At 42.7% G+C, this 24,593-nt stretch overlaps 1 gene segment (V, D, J or C); it reads right to left on the reverse strand.

The window, feature by feature from the left end:
* Positions 1-1,046: 1,046 nt before the first annotated feature.
* Positions 1,047-2,054, reverse strand: LOC121820062 (T cell receptor alpha variable 8-3-like). The segment is given in 2 exon segments: positions 1,047-1,750; positions 1,861-2,054. Coding segments are annotated over 2 exon segments (438 nt in total).
* Between the last annotated feature and the right edge of the window lie 22,539 nt (positions 2,055-24,593).

Raw genomic sequence — 24,593 nt, forward strand, 5'->3', positions numbered from 1 at the left:
TATCAGTAGGTCCTAAAACTATTGTTATTTTCAGACTCACCGTTTAAGATAAATCATGGTCACAATCTACTCGTTCCCTTTATATTTTGAGAGCTCCTATGCACGTATCTCCTATACATTATGCTGCTGCTGCTGTTTAGTCATTAAGTTATGTCCAACTCTTTGCAACCCAGTGGACTCTAGCCCACCAGGCTCCTCTGTCCATGGGATTTTCCAGGCAAGAATACTGGAGTCGGTTGCCATTTCCTTCTCCAGGGGATTTTCCCAACCCAGGGCGTGAACCCACATCTCCTGAATTGGCATTGGCAGGTGGATTTACCGCTGAGCCACCTGGGAAAAACCCCTCATTCATTATAGTGTAGGCCAAAGAGGCAACCAGAAAACCCCCCTCCTTCTCCTCTTTCTCTAGAGTACTCATTATGTTCCAAGTTCTTAAGAACACAAGGACTATAAAAACTTCTTATACAATTCTTCCCATCCTAGACAAAAAGTTTATATGGATCACAAATTTATACTGGTTCCAGTATCATCTTAGTATTCATCAAAATTCTTATCAATATTCTAGCAAAGTTTGAATTGCTAAACTTACTACCTGATTAATTATGACAATTTTAACATATAAAAATCAAACTCTAACATTCTAACAGTGAAATCATATAAGAACAGGGTGAAAGCAAGGCAGGGGGAAAAATGTCCATAACTGAAAGAAAGCAGCAAAGGAGTTATATTCACGAATTTCTGCTGTAGATTTATAGAATTTAAGAGAATAACAAAAGAATGAGAAGCTACCTTTATAACTGAGATAAATTATCTAGATATGAGGAATTCTAAATCTCCATTCTCCTTAGGTACTATTCTTAAACAGTTGCCAGAACTAATATGACTATAACAGTTTTCTAAGCCCTGTAAGATTCTAATCAACTTCAGAAGTCCTCCTAAGTGAAATAAATATTCAGAGAAAATATTCTAACATTTTGTGACCAACACAGTGAGACCCGGGGGGAAAAAAATTCAAGAAAATTGTCTGTGAATGACCCAGTAAGGAGGCAAATTTTCAGGGAGAGAACATGAGCAGTTCATCTTTAGTTTTCTATCTTGAACGAGACACAAAGTGTTAAATGAAAACCCATACAGTCAATCCCTTAAAACAGTCAACCTAAAGGCCAGTCCTTAAGCATCTGATTAGCACATAATAAGAGCATCATTCTAGGATCTTAACTATTTATTGTTACGTGGTTTCTAAAGCAAGTAAAAAGTTCCCGAAATAAAATTTACCAGACATGGAACTGTAGGCTTATATAAAAGTACCTCTGTCTGCTCAGCTCTCTTTGCCTCATTTGCAATCATATAGCAAAAGATCATTTAAAATAAAACCAGAAGCGATCGTGAGTGTCTGAAAACTCCACTACCATGAGTGGTTTGTGTTCAACTCCTCCTGCAGTCCCAGGCACTGTGGCACTCAGTGCACAGAAGTACTCAGATGAGTCACTCCAATGGGCTGAGAATTTCCTCAGGTTGAAGGAAAAATCACTGCTCCTAAATTCAGCCACGAAGCCTCTAATGCCTTGAACCACGGTGTTCCCTGAAAAGTACTTGAGGAGCAGCTGGGGTCTTTGCCCGGGGTACTGGATGTACCAGAATAGATAGGGAGTTGCATTGTAGGAATAGTTACACTTCAGCTCCAATGAGGTTCCTTCAGAGACCAAAACAGGGTCATCAGGCTGGGTCACTGACTGGCCTCTGGAATCTCCTGCAAAATCAATGCCATGTCAGTAAAAGCAATGCAGACATCACTATGAAAAGAATTGTATTTGTAGTAAGAGTCTGTAGACCTACAGACCACTAGGAAATTTTACTCACTCGGGGCAAATATCATCCCCAGTATTGAGATGAGCAGCAGCAGCATGGCTGAGCAGTGGAAACGCTGTGAAGTCTTTTCTGAATGATCTCCCCTGAGCAGACAGGAAAGTGGCAGGAGAAAGAAGTTTAAGTCTGGACAAGTTCCCCACTAAGATAAAAACGCAAACGCTGCTGAGATGAGCCTGCAGCTTTCTGATGTTTGATGCCTGATTCCTCTCTCTTGCCTCTGCAAAAAACTCAGCAAGCTGCAGGGAGGAAGGACTGAACAGAGGAAGCTGAACAAGATCTTTAGTTTGTGCACATCGCCCTCTGAAGGCCAAATGTAGAACAAAGATCCCAAGGCCCCACGGAGAGCTAATCAGTGTCTTCCTTTTATTTTCTGAGCTACATCAAAAACTGTCTTCCCAATATGTTTTTACCATCCCAAATCTATGATGGTATGTTAGTCCTAGAGTCTACAGAAAATGAAGACAAAGAAAAGAAAGTGAAGTCACTCAGTCGTGTCCGACTCTTTGCAACCCCATGGACTGTAGCCTACCAGGCTCCTCTGTCCATGGAATTTTCCAGGCAAGAGTACTAGAGTGAGTTGCCATTTCCTTCTCTAGGAGATCTTCCCCACCCAGGGATCGAACCTGGGTCTCCCGCATTGCAAGCAGGCGCTTTTCAGCTGAACCATCAGGGAAGCCTATAGAAATTAGATGTCATATAAAAGTAGAGTAACAAGTTACTTCACTGAGAAATCAGTTTATAAAAGGCATCTCAGAGTTGGAATTTGAGTCTATGAGAATCTTTGGAATTAGGCTAAATGCCTCAGACAGTTCTGTCATGGTGGTGATGGAAGATGGCAGAGATGTTTTCTTTGACTAATGCTCATGAGTCCACATGATGCTTGTGAAATCTTTTAGATGTAAAGACAGGGCCCAAAACTATAAGACACTGATGAAGAAAATTTAAGGAGACACAAATAAATGGAAAGATATATTGTTCTCGTGTATTGGAATAATTAATACTGTTAAAATATTCATACTACCCAAAGCAATCTATAGGTTCAATGCATGCGGGCATGCTCTGCTGCTGCTGCTAAGTTGCTTCAGTCGTGTCCGACTCTGTGCGACCCCATAGACGGCAGACCCCCTCCTGGTGGAGCTCCCCTGTCCCTGGGATTCTCCAGGCAAGAACACTGGAGTGGGTTGCTATTTCCTTCTCCAATGCATGAAAGTGAAAAGTGAAAGTGAAGTTGCTCAGTTGTGTCTGACTCTTCGCGACACCATGGACTGCAGCCTACCATACTCTTCCGTCCATGGGATTTTCCAGGCGGGCATGCTCAGTGGTGTCCAAATCTTACAACCTCACAGATTGTAGCCTGCCAGGCTCCTCTGTCCATGGAATTTTCCAGGCAAGTATACTGGAGCATGTTGTCATTCCCTGCTCCAGGGGATCTTGCCAACACAGGGATCGAACCCACATCTCCTGAATTGGCAGGCTGATTCTTTACCACTGAGTCACCTGGGAAGCCCATAGTTTCAATGTAATCCGTATCAAAATGCCAATGGCACTTTTCACAGAAATAGAAAAAATAATATCAAAATTTTTATAGAACTAAAAATGATCCTGAATATCCAAAGCAATCTTGAGAAAGAATAGCAAAGTAGGGGGCATCACACTTCTTGACTACAAGCTATAGCAATAAAACTGCTGCTGCTGCTGCAAAGTCGCTTCAGTAATGTCTGACTCTGTGCGACCCCATCTACCACAGCCCACCAGGCTCTCCATCCATGGGATTTCCCAGGCAAAAGTGCTGGAGTGGGCTGCCATTGCCCTCTCCATAAACTGTTTGATATTGACATAAAAACAATCACACTGATTAATGGAATGGGATAGAGAGCCCAGAAAAAATTCACATATATATGACCAGCTAATTTACAATAAAAGAGTATACAATGGATTAAAGACAATGTTTTCAATAAATGGTGATGAGAAAACTGCACAGTCACAAGCAGAGGAATGAAAGAGCACCCCTATTATACTCCATAAAAAATCAACTCAAAAAGGTTTAAAGACTTGATCATAAGACCCAAAAACATAAAACTCATAGAAGAAAACATTAAGCTATTTTCAATAACATATATGCATCATGAAAGCATTAAAGTAATGAAATAAGTCAGAGAGATACAGACAAGTATTTAATGATATTACTTATATATGGAATCTTTAAAAAGAAAAAAAAAAAAAGCTTATGGAGAACAGATTGGATATTGCCAGAGGTAGTGGTCAGTACTTCGGTGCAATCTCAAAATCTGCAGAATGATCTCTGTTCGTTTCCAAAGCAAACCATTCAGTATCACAGTAATGCAAGTCTATGCCCCAACTACTAATGCTGAAGAAGCTCAAGTTGAACGGTTCTAAGAAGACCTAGAAAACCTTTTAGAACTAAGGCAAAAAAAGATGTCCTTTTTATCATAGGGAACTGGAATGCAAAAGTAGGAAGCCAAGAGATACCTGGAGTAACCAGCAAGTTTGGCCTTGGAGTACAAAATGAGGCAGGGCAAAGGCTAACAAGAGTTTTGCCAAGAGAACACTCTGGTCATAGCAAATACCCTCTTCCGACAACACAAGAGAGACTCTACACATGAATATCACCAGATGGTCAATAGCAAAATCAGATTGTTTATATTCTTTGCAGCCAAAGGTGGAGAAGCTCCATACACTCCGCAAAAACAAGACCAAATCTACTGCTTTGGGTCTAGAATTTTGGTTTTGTCCTCTCTCCACTCTACCTTCCAGTGGATTCTGTCATCTAATTAGGTAAAAAAGTTGGTTCTGCTGTGAAAATATTATTGTTTCCCTCAAATGAACCTAAGTTAATTAGGGTACACTGTTGTAACCAAGATATCCCTTCTCCCACCCCAAAATGCACTGGCTTAAAGAATGTGACTGTTCTCACAAATAACCACCTCTATTTAGGTAAGAGATCAGGGTGACAGAGCAAATCTGCTCCATGCAGTGATTCAGGGGTGCAGGCTCCTTCCTTCGTGGTGCTTTTTCATCCCCTAGGGTATTGCCTTGACTCTACACATGGATGTCACCAGATGGTCAATACCTAAATCAGATTGATTATATTTTATGCAGCCAAAATGGAGAAGCTCACATACAGTCAGCAAAAACAAAACTGAGAGCTGACTGTGGCTCAGATCATAAACTTCTTATCGCCAAATTCAGACTTAAATTGAAGAAAGTAGGGAAAACCACAAGGCCATTCAGGTATGACCTAAATCAAATCCCTTACAATTATACAGTGGAAATGACAGATAGATTTGAGGGATTAGATCTGATAGACAGAGTGCCTGAAGAATTATGGAAGGAGGTTTGTAACACTGTACAAGAGGCAGCGATCAAAACCATCCCCAAGAAAAAGAAATGCAAAAGGCAAAATGGTTGTCAAGGAAGCTTTACAAATAATTGAGAAAAGAAGGGAAGCTAAAGGCAAAGGATTAAAGGAAAGATATAGCCATCTGAATGCAGAGTTCCAAAGAATAGCAAGGAGAGATAAGAAAGCCTTCCTAAGTGAACAATGCAAAGAAATAGAGGAAAACAATAGAATGGGAAGGACTAGAGGTCTCTTCAAGAAACTTAAAGATGCCAAGGGAACATTTCATGCAAAGATGGGCACAGTAAAGGATAGAAATAGTATGGGCCTAACAGAAGCAGAAGATCTTAAGAAGTGGCAAAAATACACGGAAAAACTATAGAAAAAAGATCTTAATGACATAAATAACCATGATGGTGTGATCACTCACCTAAAGCCAGACATCTTGGAGTGTGAAGCCAAGTGGGCTTTAGGAAGCATCACTATGAACAAAGCTTGTGGAGGTGATGGAATTCCAGCTGAGATATTTTGAGCATTACTTTACTAGCATGTGAGATGAGTGCAATTGTGCAGTAGTTTGAGCATTCTTTGGCATTGCCTTTCTTTGAAATTGGAATGAAAACTGACCTTTTCCAGTCCTGTGGCCACTGCTGAGTTTTCCAAATTTGCTGGCATATTAGTGCAGCACTTTCACAGCATCTTCTTTCAGGATTTGAAATAGCTCTACTGGAATTCCATCACCTCCACTAGCTTTGTTTGTAGTGATGCTTCTTAAGGCCCACTTGACTTCACATTCCAGGATGTCTGGCTCTAGGTGAGTGATCACACCATCGTGATTATCCGGGTCGTGAAGATCTTTTTTGTACAGTTCTTCTGTGTATTCTTGCCATCTCTTCTTAATATCTTCTGCTTCTGTTAGGTCCATACCATTTCTGTGCTTTATCGAGCCCATCTTTGCATGAAATGTTCCCTTGGTATCTCTAATTTTCCTGAAGAGATCTCTATTCTTTCCCATTCTGTTGTTTTCCTCTATTTCTTTGCATTGATCACTGAAGAAGGCTTTCTTATCTCTTCTTGCTATTCTTTGGAACTCTGCATTCAGATGCTTATATCTTTCCTTTTCTCCTTAGTTTTTCGCTTCTCTTCTTTTTCACAGCCATTTGTAAGGCTTCCCCAGACAGCCATTTTGCTTTTTTGCTTTTCTTTTCCATGGGGATGGTCTTGATCCCTGTCTCCTGTACAATGTCACGAACCTCTTTCCATAGTTCATCAGGCACTCTATCTATCAGATCTAGGCCCTTAAATCTGTTTCTCACTTCCACTGTATGATCATAAGGGATTTGATTTAGGTCATACCTGAATGGTCTAGCAGTTTTCCCTGCTTTCTTCAATTTAAGTCTGAATTTGGTAATAAGGAGTTCATGATCTCCTCTCCAGGAGCCACAGTCAGCTCCTGGTCTTGTTTTTGTTGACTGTATAGAGCTTCTCCATCTTTTGCTGCAGAGAATATAATCAATCTGATTTCGGTCTTGACCATCTGGTGATGTCCATGTGTAGAGTCTTCTCTTGTGTGGTTGGAAGAGGGTGTTTGCTATGACCAGTGCATTTTCTTGGCAAAACTTATTAGTCTTTGCCCTGCTTCACTCCACATTCCAAGGCCAAATTTGCCTGTTACTTCAGGTGTTTCTTGACTCCCTACTTTTGCATTCCAGTCCCCTACAATGAAAAGGACATCTTTTGGGGGTGTTAGTTCTAAAAGGTCTTGTAGGTCTTCATAGAACCGTTCAACTTCAGCTTCTTCAGCATTACTGCTTGGGGCATAGACTTGGATTACTGTGATATTGAATGGTTTGCCTTGGAAATGAACAGAGATCATTCTTTCGTTTTTGAGATTGCATCCAAGTACTGCATTTCGGACTCTTCTGTTGACCGTGATGGCTACTCCATTTCTTCTGAAGGATTCCTGCCCGCAGTAGTAGATACAATGGTCATCTAAGTTAAAATTCACCCTTTCCAGTCCATTTTAGTTCACTGATTCCTAGAATGTCGACATTCACCCTTGCCATCTCCTGTTTGACCACTTGCAATTTGCCTTGATTCATGGACCTGACATTCCAGGTTCCTATGCAATATTGCTCTTTACAGCGTCAGACCTTGCTTCTATCACCAGTCACATCCACACCTGGGTATTTTTGATTTGGCTCCATCCCTTCATTCTTTCTGGAGTTATTTCTCCACTGATCTCCAGTAGCATATTGGGCACCTACTGACCTAGGGAGTCCCTCTTTCAGTATCCTATCATTTTGCCTTTTCATACTGTTCATGGGGTTCTCAAGGCAAGAATACTGAAGTGGTTTGCCATTCCCTTCTCCAGTGGACCACATTCTGTCAGACCTCTCCACCATGACCCTCCCATCCTGGGTTGCCCCACAGGCATGGCTTAGTTTCATTGAGTTAGACAAGGCTGTGGTCCTAGTGTGATTAGATTGACTAGTTTTCTGTGAGTATGGTTTCAGTGTGTCTGCCCTCTGATGCCCTCTTGCAACACCTACCATCTTACTTGGGTTTCTCTTACCTCGGGCACAGGGTATCTCTTCACAGCTGCTCCAGCAAAGCACAGCCACTGCTCCTTACCTTTGATGAGGGGTATCTCCTCCCACCACCCTTCCTGACCTTCAACGTGGGATGGCTCTTCTAGGCCCTCCTGCGCCCACACAGCCACCCCTCCTTGGGCGTGGGGTTGCTCCTCCCGGTCGCTGCCTTGGCCTCGGATGCGGGATGACGCCTCTTGGCCGTCGCCCTTGACCTCGGATGCAGGGTGGCTCCTCCCGGCCACCGTCCCTGGCTTTGGACACGGAGTATCTCCTCCCGGCCATCGCCCCTGACCTCAAACACGGGGTAGCTCCTCTCGGCCATTCCTGCGCTGTCGCAGCCTGGCACTGTAGGTCACTGCCCCTGACCTCGGACGTGGGGTAGCTCTTGGCCACATATTAATAAAAGGCAAATGTCATACCTAATACATCCAGTTCTTGTGCTGATCAATTTGTATCCCTTCTACAGTTCCCAGCATATATCCAAGATGACCTAAAAAAATAACTCTTCTTTCTATTCCAATATCAAACAAGGATAATATATCTTGAAATTTTTTATATTATTGTCCTTGAGACTCTCCACTATCTCAAGGTGGGGGTGCGGGAAGAAAAGCCAACGAGATCATCTTAGAGTCAGATCTATCACTGCTCAAAACTTCTGTTTAAATTAATGTCCAGTCCCCTCTTTGCTACTGGCAATGTGATATATATACATCTACACAAGTACCTGCAACATTAATCTACGTTAATACCTAAGACAGGTGTCTCAAGAAACTACATTTGAGTCCTGGTTCTGCTACTAACTTGGCTTCCCTGGTGGCTCACAACATAAAAAATTTGCCTGGAACATGGGAGACCCAGGTTTGATCCCTGGGTAGGGAAGATCCCCTGGAGAAGGAAATGGCAGCCCACTCCAGTATTCTTGCCTGGAGAATTCCATGGACAAAGGAGCCTGGTGGGCTACAGTCCATGGGGTTGCAAAGAGTCAGACAGGACGGAGGGACACACATCTGCTACTATATATGATCATGGATAAGCAACTTATTCTCTTTGTGCCTCAGTATCCTCATTTATGAGGCTGGAATGGAAATATATATACAAGCGTTTGAGAGAATTAAATGATTTGATGCACATTAAAGACTTAGAAACAGCGTGTGTAGCAAGGAGTAAGACCTCTGTCAGCATATAAGTTCTAATAGGCCAGCAAATTTTGTATGTTCTCTGTACTGTCTCTTAGATTATGATCTGATACTGAGTAGGCACAAATAAGTCTTTACTGAATACATTTTCTTAATGAAAAAAAAAAAGGTAGCCTTTTTGTGGTAGCAGTAATGGGTTTTCCAACCCATTCATTACTTTAACAAATATGTGAAGAGATTTTACTATGATGCAGTCACTATTCTAATTACAATGAATGTAACAATTCTGCATTAATATGTATGGAGAACATCAGTCTATGTCTAACATGCAACTCCCCCCAAAATAAACTGTAAGAAATGTTCTGTCTTTACTTACCATGTGTGTAGTCATACAAAGGACTCCCTCCTCCCCCTTTCTTTCTTAAATTTCTTCCTTCCTTTAAGAGGCTAATGTTTCTTGGGATGAAGTTTCTCTAGAAATCACCCCTTCTTGCCCTAGATACCAGAGAGCATTGAGTATTTGCAATCCTGTCTATTGCAGGTGTATCTTTAAATACAATATTTCCCTAGATGATCCGGGGCACAGTCAAGGGGTTAGAACTTTATGCAAGGATAACATATAGACCATTTAATTCATTGCAGATCTTATGCTTGTAAAATTACAAATTGCATCCCTGATTAAGGAACCATGGTGACAGACTCTCATCATTAAGGCATCTTGTATGAGGCATGTTTACTTATTTTTCTGCTGTCTTCTTAGAGTTGATTTGGGGGACTTTCACACCAGCAAGAGTTCGGGGGTAGGTATTGGGTGGCAACACAGTAGCCTACTTCCTGGTTCCTAAACCAAAGTGGATAATAAGGTCAGACACTCAGCATCCAGGCCCCCCATTGCTGCTCAGAGTTTGTTCTCAGCTCCCCCTGCAGTTTCTGTCACTGTGTCACTCAGAGCACAGTAGTACACAGCCGAGTCTGACTCTTGGACTAAGGCTTTCTCCAAGTGGAAGGAGGTGGTTTCTGTATTGTATGTGGCTTCAAAACCTTTGTTGCTTCCTTTCTTGTTGTCCCTCTGGGCTCTCAGAAGGAGCTGTGGACCTTCTCCAAGATACTGGACATACCAGAAAAGGGCAGGGTACTGTTTGGTTTCATAGGAGCAGTTCACAGTCGAAGACTCCCCCTCTAAGAGGGTCACTTAGCCTTTTGGCTGAGTCACTGAGTCTCCATTGCTTCCTCCTGGGGGGAAAAAAATAGTTCTGGTTACCTTGGCACAATACAGGGCTCTATCCCTTAGTGAAAATTGTGGCTAAAGAGTATACCACCATAATGAAACAAAAGACTCTAAGGTCTAGGTACCATTTTACTTACCAAACATTAAAAATAGCACAATCACTGATCCTAGAGGAGAGTTCATTCTTGGAGTCTCTATTGTCTTTGAGTCTTGATTGCTTAGTGTGAGAAAAAGTTAAGGTCACAGTGAATAGATGATGGTGAGGTCAGAATTTCAGCAGGAAACATGTATGTTTTAGGAAGATGCACCCCCTTGTGGGCAAAATGCTATACTCAGAGGAATGCTAACCTGTTCTCCTGTCAAAAGTCAGTCATACAGCTTCATTTCTGGCTTTATTTTTATGACACCTGTTAGCTTTCAAGATGTTGTTGTTGTTGCCGTTTAGTTGCTAAATCATGTACAACTCTTTTGTGACCCCATGGACTGCAGCCCTTCAGGCTCCTCTGTCTATGGGATTTCCCAAGCAAGAATACTGGAGTGGGTTGCCATTGCCTTTTCCAGGGGATCTTCCCAACCCAGGGATCAAACCTGTGTCTCTTGCATTTGCAGGCAGATTATCACTGAGCCTCCAGGGAAGCCCAGCTTTCAAAATAATCCTTTGTAAATCTAAACAGCATTTGGTGTTTTTCACACGCCTTTTTTTTTTTTTTTCCCAGTGCACAGCTTAACATGGAAGCTCATACCACATTTCTGCAAACTGTTCAAGTTTTTTCTTTTCTAAATGTTGGCTGAACTGGGTCTTCATTGTGGCATGCGGGCTTTCTCTACTTGTGGCTCACTGGCTTCTCTTCTTGCAGAGCATGGGCTCTAGATTGCGAAGGCTCTGTAGTTGCAATGCAGGGGTTTCTTTAGGCATGGCACACAGGTTCTCTAGTTGCCCCAAGGCATGTGGGATCTTAGTCCTCAGGCTAGGGACCAAACCCATGAGCCCAACACTGGGAAGCAGACTCTCAACCACTGGACCACCAGGGAAGTCCCACTTTTTCTTACTTAGCCATTTTTGGCCTCTTTGTGATCCACTGAAATGTCATACAAGCACATTTTACAGAAAAATCAGAGGAACATCAATAAGACAAATCTAGTCATTAGTACACATAATCATTCTACCTCAATGAAACTATGAGACATGCCATGTAGGGCTACCCAAGATGGATGGGTGAGAGTGGATGGGTCATGGTGGAGAGTTCTGACAAAACGTGGTCCCCTGGAGAAGGGAATGGCAAACCACTTCAGTATTCTTGCCTTGAGAATCCCATTGAACAGTATGAAAAGGCAAAAAGATATGACACAGAAAGATGAACTCCCCAGGTTGGTAGGTGCCCAATACCCTTACTGGAGAAAAGTGGATAAATAGTTACAGAAAGAATGAAGTGGCTAAGCCAAAGGAGAAACAACGCCCAGTTGTTAATCTGTCTGGTGGTAAAAGTAAAGTCTGATGCTGTAAAGAACAATATTGCATAGGAACCTGGAATCTTAGGTCCATGAATCAAGGTAAATTGGATGTGGTCAAACAGGATATGGCAAGAGTGAACATCAATATTTTAGGAATCAGTGAACTAAAACGGACAGGAATGGGAGAATTTAATTCAGATGTCCGTCATATCTACTACTGTGGGCAAGGATCCCTTAGAAGAAATGGAGTAGCCTTCATAGTCAACAAGAGTCCAAAATGCAGAACTTGGGTACAATCTCAAAAATGACAGGACTATCTTGACTTGTTTCCAAGCCAAACCATTCAACATCACAGTAACGCAAGTCTATGCCCCAACCACTAATCCCGAAGAAGCTGAAGCTGAACACTTCTGTGAAGATCTGCAAGATCTTCCAGAACTAACAACAAGAAAAAAGAGATGTTCTTTTTATCATAGGGTACTGGAATGCAAAAGTAGGAAGTCTAGAGCTACCTGGAGTAACAGACAAGTTTGGCCTTGGAGCACAAAATGAAGCAGGGCAAAGACTAACAGTTTTGCTCATAGAACACACTGGTCGTAGCAAACACCCTCTTCTAACAATGCAAGAGACAACTCTACACACGGACATCACCAGATGGTTAATGCCGCAATCTGATTGATTATATTCTTTGTGCCTGAAGATGGAGAAGCTCTATCAGTCTGCAAAAATAAGACGAAAGCTGACTGTGGATCAGATCATGAACTGCTTATTGTGAAATGGAGACTTAAATTGAAGACAGTAGGAAGAACCACTAGGTCATTCAGTCAGTCATTTCAGTTGCTCGGTCATGTCTGACTCTTTGTGACCCCATGGACTGCAGTACACTGGGCTTCCCTGTCCATCACCAACTCCCAGAGCTTGCTCAAACTCATGTCCATTCAGTCGGTGATGCCATTGAGTTGTTGATACCACCACCCTTTGTCGTCCCCTTCTCCTCCTGCCCTCAGTCTTTCCCAGCAATAGGGTCTTTTCTAATAAGTTAGCTCTTCCCATCAGGTGGCCAAAGTATCAGAGCTCCAGTTTCAGCATCAACCTTCCAATGAATATTCAGGACTGATTTCCTTTAGGATTGACTGCTTGGATCTCCTTACAGGCCAAGGGACTCTCAAGAATTTTCTCCAGCACCATAGTTCAAAAACATCAATTCTTCAATGCTTAGCTTTCATTATGGTCCATCTCTCACATCCATACATGACTTCTGGAAAAACCATAGCTTTGACACAACAGACTTTTGTCAACAAAGTTATGTCTCTGCTTACTATGCGGTCTAGGTTGGTCATAGCTTTTCTTCCAAGGAGCAAGAGTCTTTTAATTTCATGGCTGCACTCACCATCTTCAGTGCTTTTGGAGCCCAAGAAAATAATGTCTGTACTATTTCCATTGTCTTCCCATTTATTTGCCATGAAGTGATGCGACTGGATGCCATGATCTTAGATTTTTGAATGCTGAGTTTTAAGCCAACATTTTCACTCTCCTCTTTCACTTTCATCAAGAGGTTCTTTGGTTCTTTTTTTGTTTTCTGCCATAAGGATGGTACCATCTGCATATCTGAGGTTATTGATATTTCTCCCAGCAATCTTGATTCCAGCTTGTTCTCCATCCAGCCCACCATTTTGCATGATGTACTCTGCATACAAGCTAAATAAGGAGGTAGCCTTGACATACTCCTTTCCAAATTTGGAACCAGTCCATTGTTCCATGTTTGGTTCCAACTGGTCTTCTTGACCTGTGTGGAACAACAGATTGGTTCCAAATGGGAAAAGGAGTACATCAAGTCTGTATATTGTAACCCTGCTTATTTAACTTATATGCAGAGTACATAATGCGAAATGTCCGGCTGGATGAAGCACAAGCTGGAATCAAGATTGCCGGGAGAAATATCAACAACCTCAGATATGCAGATGACATCACCCTTATGGCAGAAAGTGAAGAAGAACAAAAAAGTTTCTTGATGAAAAGTGAAAGAGGAGAGTGAAAAAGTTAACTTAAGACTCAACAATCAGAAAACTAAGATCATGGCATCCAGTCCCATCACATCATGGCAAATAGATGGGTAAATAATGGAAACAGTGACAGACTTTATTTTCTTGGGCTCCAAAATCACTGCGGATGATGACTGCAGCCATGAAATTAAAAGATGCTTGTTCCTTGGAAGAAAAGCTATGACAAACAGAGACAGCATTTTAAAAAGCAGAGACATTACTTTGCCAACATAGGTCCATCTAGTCAAAGCTATGGTTTTTCCAGAAGTCATGTATGAATGTGAGAGTTGGATTATAAAGAAAGCTGAGCACCGAAGGATTAATGCTTTTGAATGTGGTGTTGGAGAAGATTCTTGAGAGTCCCTTGGCCTTCAAGGAGACCCAACCAGTCAATCCTAAAGAAATCAGTCCTGAATTTCATTGGAAGAACTGATGCCAAAGCTGAAACTCCAATTCTTTGGCCAACTAATGTGAAGAACTGACTCATTGGAAAATACCCTGATGCTGGTAAAGATTAAAGGCATGAGAAGTAGGAGACAACAGAGGATGAGATGGTCAGATGGCATCAGCAACTAGATGGACATGAGTTTGAGCAAGCTTCAAGAGTTGGTGATGGACAGGGAAGCCTGGCATGCAGCCGTCCATGGGGTTGCAAAGATTCAGACGCAACTGAGAGACTAAACTGAACTGACTTTGCAGGAGTCAGGTAAACTGGTCTGGTATTCCCATCTCTAAGAATTTTCCACTCCTTGCTGTGATCCACACAGTCAAAAGCTTTGGCAAAGTCAATGAAGGAGAAACAGATGTTTTTCTGGAATTCTCTTGCTTTTCTATGATCCAACAGACGCTGGCAATTTGATCTCTGGTTCCTGTGCCTTTTCTAAATCCAACTTGAACATCTGGAAGTTCTTGGTTCATGTTCTGTTAAAGCCTGGCTTTGAGAACTTTGAGCATTACTTTGTTAGCATGTGAGATGAGTGCAATTGTGTGATACTTTGAACATCTTTGGATTGCCTTTCTTTGGGACTAGAATGAAAACCGACCTTTTCTGGTCCTATGGCCACTGCTGAGTTTTCCAAATTTGCTGGCATATTGAGTGCAGCACTTTCACAGCATCATCTTGTAGGATTCAAAATAGCTCAGCTGGAATTACATCACCTCCACCAGCTTAGTTTGTAGTGATGTTTCCTAAGGCCCACTTGACTTTGGATTCCAAGATGTCTAGCTCTAGGTAAGTGATCACACCATTGGGCTTATCCAGGTCATTAAAGTCTTTTTCATGTATAGTTTTTCTGTGTATTCTTGTCACCTTTTCTTAATATCTTCTGCTTCTGTTAGGTCCATACCATTTCTGTCCTTTATTGTGCCCATCTTTGCATGAAATGTTCCCTTCGCATCTCTAATTTTCTTGAAGGGATTTCTAGTCTTTCCCATTCTATTGCTTTCCTCTATTTCTTTGCATTGATCCCCGAAGAAGGCTTCTCTCCTTGCTATTCTTTGGAGCTCTGCATTCACATGGATATATCTTTCCTTTTCTCTTTTGCCTTTAGCGTCTCTTCTTTTCTCAGCTATTTGTAAGGCTTCCTCAGACAACCATTTTGCCTTTTTGCATTTCTTTGTCGTGGGGAAGGTCTTGATCCCTGTCTCCTGTACAATTTCGCAAACCTCCAACCATAGTTCATCAGGCACTCTGTCTATCAGATCTAATCCCCTGAATCTATCTGTCACTTGCACTGTATTATTGTAAGAGATTTGATTTAAGTTATACCTGAATGGTCTAGTGGTTTTCCCTACTTTCTTCAATTTAAGTCTGAATTTTGCAATAAAGTGTTCACAATCAGAGCCACAGTTAGCTCCTGGTTATGTTTTTGCTGACTGTATAGAGCTTCTCCATCTTCGACTGCAAAGAATATAATCAATCTGATTTTGGTATTGACCATCTGGTCATGTGCATGTGTAGAGTCATCTCTTGTGTTATTAGAAGAGGGTGTTTGCTATGACCAATGTGTTCTCTTGGCAAAACTGTTCGCCTTTGCCCTGCTTCATTTTGTACTCCAAGGACAAACTTGTCTGTTACTCCAGGTAGCTCTTGACTTCCTACTTTTGCATTCCAGTCCTCTATGATGAAAAGGACATTTTGGTGTTAGTTCTGGAAGGTCTTGTAGGTCATCATAGAACCGTTCAACTTTCTATGGCATTAGTGGTTGGGGCATAGACTTTGATTACCGTGATATGAAATGGTTTGCCTTGGAAACAAGGCAAATGAACAAATCAAGTTTGTTCTGTCATTTTTGAAATTGCATCCAAGTTCTGTAGGGCCATGCTCAGTAAATCTTTAATCCAATTTTCTGTTGATGGGTGAGGCTGTGTTCCCTCCTTGTTGTTTGGCCTGAGGCCAAACTGTTGACCCATGCCTCGACCAGAGATTCCTGGACACTCAGAGATAGTCTGACTCAGTCTCTTGTGTGGACACTGCTCTTTTCTCCTGGCTCCTGATGCACACAAGGTTTAGTTTGTGCCCTCCAAGAGTCTGTTTCCTCAGTCCTGTGGAAGTTCTGTAATCAAATCCCACTGGCTTCCAAACTAAAATTCCCTGGGGGCTCGATAAAGGACAGAAATCATATGGACCTAACAGAAGCAGAAGATATTAAGAAGAGGTGGCAAGGATACATGGAAGAACTGTACAAAAAAGATCTTCACGAGCCAGATAATCATGATGATGTGATCACTAATCTAGAGCCAGACATCTTGGAATCTGAAGTCAAGTGGGCCTTAGAAAGCATCACTACAAACAAAGCTAGTGGAGGTGATGGAATTCCAGTTGAGCTGTTTCAAATCCTGAAAGATGATGCTGTGAAGGTGCTGCACTGAATATGCCAGCAAATTTGGAAAAGTCAGCAGTGGCCACAGGACTGGAAAAGGTCAGTTTTCATTCCAATTGCAAAGAAAGGCAATGCCAAAGAATGCTCAAACTACCGCACAATTGCACTCATCTCACACGCTAGTAAAGTAACGCTCAAAATTCTCCAAGCCAGACTTCAGCAATACATGAACCGTGAACTCCCTGATGTTCAAGCTGGTTTTAGAAAAGGCAGAGGAACCAGAGATCAAATTGCCAACATCCACTGGATCATGGAAAAATCAAGAGAGTTCCAGAAGAACATCTATTTCTGCTTTATTGACTATGCCAAAGCCTTTGACTGTGTGGATCACAATAAACTGTGGAAAATTCTGAGAGAGATGGGAATACCAGACCACCTGACCTGCCTCTTGAGAAATCTGTATGCAGGTCAGGAAGCAACAGTTCGAACTGGACATGGAACAACAGACTGGTTCCAAATAGGAAAAGGAGTACGTCAAGGCTGTGTATTGTCACCCTGCTTATTTAACTTTTATGCAGAGTACATCATGAGAAACACTGGACTGGAAGAAACACAAGCTGGAATCAAGATTGCAGGGAGAAATATCAATAACATCAGATATGCAGATGATACCACCCTTATGGCAGAAAGTGAAGAGGAGCTAAAAAGCCTCTTGATTAAAGTGAAAGAGGAGAGCGACAAACTTGGCTTATAGCTCAACGTTCAGAAAACGAAGATCATGGCATCTGGTCCTATCACTTCATGGGAAATAGATGGGGAAACAGTGTAAACAGTGTCAGACTTTATCTTTTTGGGCTCCAAAATCACTGCAGATGGTGACTGCAGCCATGAAATTAAAAGACGCTTACTCCTTGGAAGAAAAGTTATGACCAACCTAGATAGTATATTCAAAAGCAGAGACATTACTTTGCCAACTAAGGTCCGTCTAGTCAAGGCTATGGTTTTTCCTGTGGTCATGTATGAATGTGAGAGTTGGACTGTGAGGAAGACTGAGCACTGAAGAATTGATGCTTTTGAACTGTGGTGTTGGAGAAGACTCTTGAGAGTCCCTTGAACTGCAAGGAGATCCAACCAGTCCATTCTGAAGGAGATCAGTCCTGGGATTTCTTTGGAAGGAATGATGCTAAAGCTGAAACTCCAGTACTTTGGTCACCTCATGCAGAGAGTTGACTCATTGGAAAAGACTCTGATGCTGGGAGGGATTGGGGGCAGGAGGAGAAGGGGACGACCGAGGATGAGATGGCTGGATGGCATCATGGGCTCGATGGACGTGAGTCTGAGTGAACTCCGGGAGATGGTGATAGACAGGGAGGCCTGGTGTGCTGCGATTCATGGGGTCTCAAAGAGTCAGACATGACTGAGCGACTGAACTGAACTGAACTGGGGGTTCTCTGTCCCTTGGCCAGATCTCCACTTTGAGAAATCTGTTGTGGGTACTAGAACTTTCTTAACAGTGCAAGAATTTATTGGTATAATTGTTCTGCAGTTTGTGGGACATGTGCTCGGCGGCTCTATGGTGGGTAACGCTGCGTGACCCAGTTGTGCTGCTGCCAGAGCCTCTGTCCACGCAGCAGGCCACTGCTAACCCATGCCTCCACAGGAGACACTCCACTCAAACACTCAAAGGCAGGTCCGGCTCAGTCTCTGTGGGATCTCTGGGTCCTGGTGCACACACGGCTTTTTTGAGCGCTCTGAGCATCTCTGTCAGGTATGGAGTTTAATTCTAAACATGATATTGCCCCTCCTACTTGAGGAAGCCTTACAAAAAGCTGATAAAAGAAGAGGCATGACAGGCAAAGGAGAAAAGGAAAGATATACCCATCCGAATTCAGAGTTCCAAAGAATAGCAAGGAGAGATAAGATAGCCATATCTTATCTCATTTAAAACCTTAAATGAACAATGCAAAGAAGTAGAGGTAAACAGTAGAATGAGAAAGTCTAGGGATCTCTTCAAGAAAACTAGAGATACCAAGAGAACATTTCCTGTAACTGCTGCTAAGTCACTTCAGTCCTGTCCGACTCTGTGCGACCCCATAGATGGCAGCCCACCAGGCTCCCTTGTCCCTGGGATTCTCCAGGCAAGAACACTGGAGTGGGTTGCCATTTCCTTCTCCAATGCATGAAAGTGAAAAGTGAAAGTGAAGTCGCTCAGTCATATCCAACTCTTAGCGACCCCATGGGCTGCAGCCCACCAGGATCCTCTGCCTGTGGGATTTTCCAAGCAAGAGTACTGGAGTGGGGTGCCATTGCCTTCTCCTTTCATGTAAAGATGGGCACAGTAAAGGACAGAAATAGTATGGACCTAACAGAAGTAGAAGGTATTAAGAAGACGTGGCAAGAACACATAGAAGAACTGTACAAAAAATATCTTAATGACTGAGATAACCACAATGGTGTGATCACTCACCCAGAGTCAGACATCTGGGAGTGTGAAGTCAAGTAACCAGGGGACAGGGTTGCTAATAAGGATCAGGGTGTTCAGGGTCCACATTCTTTCAGTGCAGAGATCATCTGGCATCAGGTGATGATGGGCAAACCGTGACCTTCTCTAAATTGAAGAGTGCTTCAACAGGTCTCCCACTTGCTGGGGGTTTTAGTTCTGCAGAAAAGGCAGAGGAACCAGAGATCAAACTGCCAACATCCGCTGCATCATTGAAAAAGTAAGAGAGTTCTAGAAAAAACATCTATTTCTCCTTTATTGACTATGCCAAACCTTTGACTGTGTGGATCACAATAAACTGTGGAACATTCTCAGAAGGATAGGAATACCAGACCACCTGACCTGCCTCTTGAGAAACCTATATGCAGGTCAGGAAGCAACAGTTCAAACTGGACATGGAACAACAGACTAGTTCTAAATAGGAAAAGGAGTACATTAAGGCTGTATATTGTCACCCTGCTTATTGAACTTCTACGCAGAGTACCCGTGGACTGCAAGGAGATCCAACCAGTGCATTCTGAAGGAGATCAGCCCTGGGATTTCTTTGGAAGGAATGATGCTAAAGCTGAAACTCCAGTACTTTGGTCACCTCATGCGGAGAGTTGACTCATTGGAAAAGACTCTGATGCTGGGAGGGATTGGGGGCAGGAGGAGAAGGGGACGACCGAGGATGAGATGGCTGGATGGCATCACCGACTCAATGGATGTGAATCTGAGTGAACTCCGGGAGTTGGTGATGGACAGGGGGGCCTGGTGTGCTGCGATTCATGGGGTCTCAAAGAGTCAGACATGACTGAGCAACTGAACTGAACTGAACTGAACTGATGCAGAGTACATCATGAGAAACCCTGGGCTGGAGGAAGCACAGGCTGGAATCAAGATTGCTGGGAGAAATATCAATAACCTCAGATATGCAGATGACACCACCCTTATGGCAGAAAGTGAATAACTAAAGAACTTTTTGATGAAGGTGAAAGAGGAGAGTGAAAAAGTTAGCTTAAAGCTCAACATTTAGAAAACCAAGATCATGGCATCCGGTCCCATCACTTCATGGGAAATAGATGGGGAAACAGTGGAAACAGTGGCTGACTTTATTTTTCTGGACTCCAAAATCACTGCAGATGATGACTGCAGCCATGACATTAAAAGACACTTACTTCTTGGAAGGAAAGTTATGACCAACCTAGAGAGCATATTAAAAGCAGAGACATTACTTTGTCAATAAAGGTCTGTCTAGTCAAGGCTATGGTTTTCCAGTGGTCATGTATGGATGTCAGAGTTGGACTATAAAGAAAACTGAGCACCGAAGAATTGATGCTTTTGAACTGTGGTGTTGGAGAAGACTCTTGAGAGTCCCTTGGACTGCAAGGAGATCCAACCAGTCCATCCTAAAGGAGTTCAGTCCTGGGTCTTCATTGGAAGGACTGATGTTGAAGCTGAAACTCCAATACTTTGGCCACCTGATGTGAAGAGCTGACTCAATTGAAAAGACCCTGATGGCTAGATGGCATTAGCAACTCGATGGACATGGGTTTGGGTAGATTCTGGGAGTTGGTGATGGACAGGGAGGCCTGGCGTGCTGCAGTTCATAGGGTCACAAAGAGTCAGACACAACTGAGCAACTGAACTAAACTGAACTGAACCTACCCTTTGGAACTCAGGGAAGGGGATTCAGAAAGTCTTTTGTGCCCAGGAGTCTCACAGGGTCTTGCTTGGTTTCAGTTTTCTGTTCACAAAATGAATAATAACAGAATATGGCTTAATTTGCTAATATCATCATTGTATGTCTTTGTCATCATCGTCTTTTATTTTATGTTCAGTTTAGAAGTCTCAAATTTTTGGACCAGTTTTTCATCTAAAGGAATATACATTTTATATTCAGGAGAAATATTTTAAAAGAGAGCGAAATGCATTTAACCTTGTGTAGTTCTCATCCTGTTCTGCCTTAGTCACAAAAAACTGGGCAGAATCAATTTCTTGCTTAAAAACCAGTGTCAACTACAAACTGGCACTTACCAAGAGCATTGCCAATGACTGAACAACAAAGTCATTGCCATCTGCCTCTGCGGAGATTGAACCCTACGCTGCTATAGCTGTGGACCTTCAACAATCCCTGAGGGAGTTCATGGTGGAGTGAGGCAGTCTGTCCTCCAGGGATTCTGGTGGGACAGGTCTTTAGATAGTTGGATGTTTTTAGAAACAGATTTCATTAGCTCAATCCTTGCATCTCGTCATATCTAGAGAAGCCCTAAATCCCTTCATGATGACATCAGATCCTCATGAATAACAAAAAACCTTTTGTCAATTGAGTGCTTCATGGTATTGAACTCCTCCTTCACCGAAACCTTATATATTGACTTTCCCCCACTGCCACTTTGGAGCAGTCTTATAGAGCCATCTGACATGCTACCTCCTGGGCTGCAGTCCTCATTCTGCCCAAATAAAACAACTCACAACTCTCAAGCTGTACATCCTTTTTTAGTCGATACAATCAAAATGAAAAACTTTTCAAGTTCTCAGGTATTTTTAGGCATATTTTGTTTGTTTTGTACTCTGAAAAATTAGACTGTTTGAAACTCAGGGCCAAGACAAGCTTGAGAAATCATGTATTTAAGCCTACGGGAGAACAAAGCTTGCCACCCCAAAGTATATTTATTTCATTGGCTTGAGATTTATTTTGGACTAATTGCTTTTAAGAAACGGAAGTCTCAGTAAGGCTTTCTTTTAAATCTCCCCCGTATCTGCTTCAAAGAGTTTAGATTGTCAGAAATAAAGAAAATTTGCTGTATCCTCCTAGGTTCTTCTGGCTGGTCTAAGAATTAAACTGACATGAGACAAATTAACAGGAGAAAATCAAACAGAAGTTTAATAACATGTACACTTGGGAGAGACCTAGGAGAACTGAGTAAAATGGCAGAGACTCTCATCTTAAATATGGCCTTCAACTAAAGACAAAAGAGGATGTTGAGGGTGGTGATTTGGGACTTCAAAAGGGTGGATGGCAATTCACATGGAGATGGAAAAACAACTTTTGATAAACAAATGTTTGTTGGGCCATGTAGAGACAATAGGACACAGAGAGGAACTTTAACAACTATTTCATACTATAATTATCTATGGTGATGGCTTCCTTCCTGGAACAGGTCCTCTATTTACATTTTAGGCACTTAAGGGAAAGGTCATAAATTCTTCATGAGTCTTTTGGGCTTTCAAAATAACTAACCTAAATTAATCCTCATGCCAAAGATACATTTTTGGGTGGCAAATTTTGTTCCCCTATGAGATAAAATTGGCTCAGACGGTAAAGCGTCTGTCTACAATGCAGGAGACCTGGGTTCAAACCCTGGTTTGGGAAGATCCCCTGGAGAAGGAAATGGCAATCCACTCTAGGACTGTTGCCTGGAAAATCCCATGGACAGAGGAGCCTGGTAGGCTACAGCCCATGGGGTCGCAGAGTCGGACACGAATGAGCGACTTCACTTCACTTCACTTCATGAGATAAAAGGCCTGGAAGGGCCAGAAAGAGCACTATCACCAGAGACATCTACAAAGAATGTGGGCTAGGTGTGCTGGAAGAAACTTGGCAGGGCCTGGAGACCAAAGTCCTCTCTGTTTTCCCAACTCACACAGTCAGTATCAGCAGTGCTGAGACAATAAAATGGACCCCCCATATGTGGTCAATCCAGTGCCCTATCTCACACCCTTTGGCCCTTTAAGTAACTCTCATTTTGTTTTCTAAGCCTTTGTGGGTTACACAGGCAGCAGCTCTGTTTTCTGTGAGCTGTTGGCAGGGCTTGGGTACAGGCGGTGGAAGGCAGTGCCCTGCTGAGCTGAGATGCAGGCTGGGAGGCTGTGATGTGAAAGGAGCTCTGTCTGAGCCTGGTGTCAGAGGCCGCCCTCAGTCTTCTGTTTCTCACACTCATTTTCATGTATTAGGATCAAGATGACCAAGCCTCTCCCCAAATCTTGTCAGTACCACTGTCAGGATACTGGGGGATAATTCATTCAGTTACAGGTCACAGTGGCCTTTTCACCCTCCTGAAAGCCCAGGGGCTAGGGATCCTGTTCCATCTTTTGGCTGCTTATCCCTAACCAGAAACACTAGACCAGATACAGGAGGTTGACACTAACACTCTTAAGAGCCATATTTTCTTCCCACAACCTGGGTATAACCAAAGATGAAGCAGAGTGGATCCTGATCCTCCTTGCTCTATCCTGTGGGCTGTGGATCTCTTTCTCTTCATCACCAGGAGCCTCCAACTCACAGTCCACTGGAAGCCACAAAATCACTAACAACTCCCAGAAACTGTAGCATTCTTCTCCCCAGATGTGGCTTGAAAGGTGGACTCAGCCCCCTCAATCAGAGAGCTACTCTCTTTAGTTTGGCAAGTATTACTGGGGTTCTTCTATTGGAGGAAGTCTCCACCTTCTGCCCAACTAATCCATGACAAGCCTGTTCAGTCCTTTACATACACACACTGACCTAATTCAACTCTAAAGTGAACGTTCTCTCAAATCTGAGAAAGAATCTGAAAAAAATAGGAAACATTGCCATCTTGTATTCAGCAGGTTTTTACAAAATGTAATGTGCTCTAGAGAGGGCTTCCCTGGTGGCTCAGACAGTAAAGAATCTGCCTACAAGAAGGAGACCCAGGTTCAATCCCAGGGTCGGGAAGATCCCCTGGAGAAAGGATTGGCCAGCCACTCCAGTATGTGTTCTAGAACAGTGCTTCTCAAATGTACTATCCATACAAAGAACCTAAAGATTTTGCCAAGATACAGATTCTGTTCCATTAGGACTGGGATAGGACTGAATAGTCTAAGTTTCTAATAAACTTACTGGTGATGTTGGTGTTGCTGGTACTCAGATTACACTTTAAGTGGCAAGTCCAGAACAATGTTTGTTGAGCCTCAGTACATACAAACTGGATTTGTAGTATTAGGTTTGGGCTTCCCTGAGAGCTCAGCTGGTGAAGAGTCTATCTGCAGTGCAAGAGACCCTGGTTAGATTCCTGGGTCAGGAGGCTCCCCTGGAGAAGGGATAGGCTACGCACTCCAGTATTCTTTGGCTTCCCTCATGGTTCAGACAGTAAAGAATCTGCCTGCAGTGCCAGAAATCTGGGTTTGATCCCTGGGTTGGAAAGATCCCCTGGAGGAGGACATGGCAACCCACTCCACTGTTTTTGCCTGGAAAATTGCCATGGACAAAGGAGCCTGGCGGGCTACAGTGCATGGGGCAACAAAGAGTCAGACACAACTGAGTGGCTTTCACTTTCACATTTTTCACTTTCAAGTTTGATTACAGGACAAATGATAAGGCTTCCCAAGGTCTTCATGCCATTGCCCAGACTATTCTGCTGTTCCCATGACAGTTATCAGAGGATTTCATGAGCTCCAGATAATGTGAACATAGAAGAATGCATGACTGAACTCTAGGAAACCTCAGATCCAAGAATTGAATCTCCTCTCTTCATCCCTATTTGCCTCCCCATAGGTAGGAAAAGTATTGCTTTGACTTCAAATTTTCTTTCTTCTTAATCTTGTTGGGCTAGCGTAAGTAAATAGTTAAGCTCCAACGATAACTCAAATCAG

This window comes from Ovis aries, chromosome 7, assembly GCF_016772045.2.
Source record: "Ovis aries strain OAR_USU_Benz2616 breed Rambouillet chromosome 7, ARS-UI_Ramb_v3.0, whole genome shotgun sequence".
NCBI lineage: Eukaryota > Metazoa > Chordata > Mammalia > Artiodactyla > Bovidae > Ovis > Ovis aries.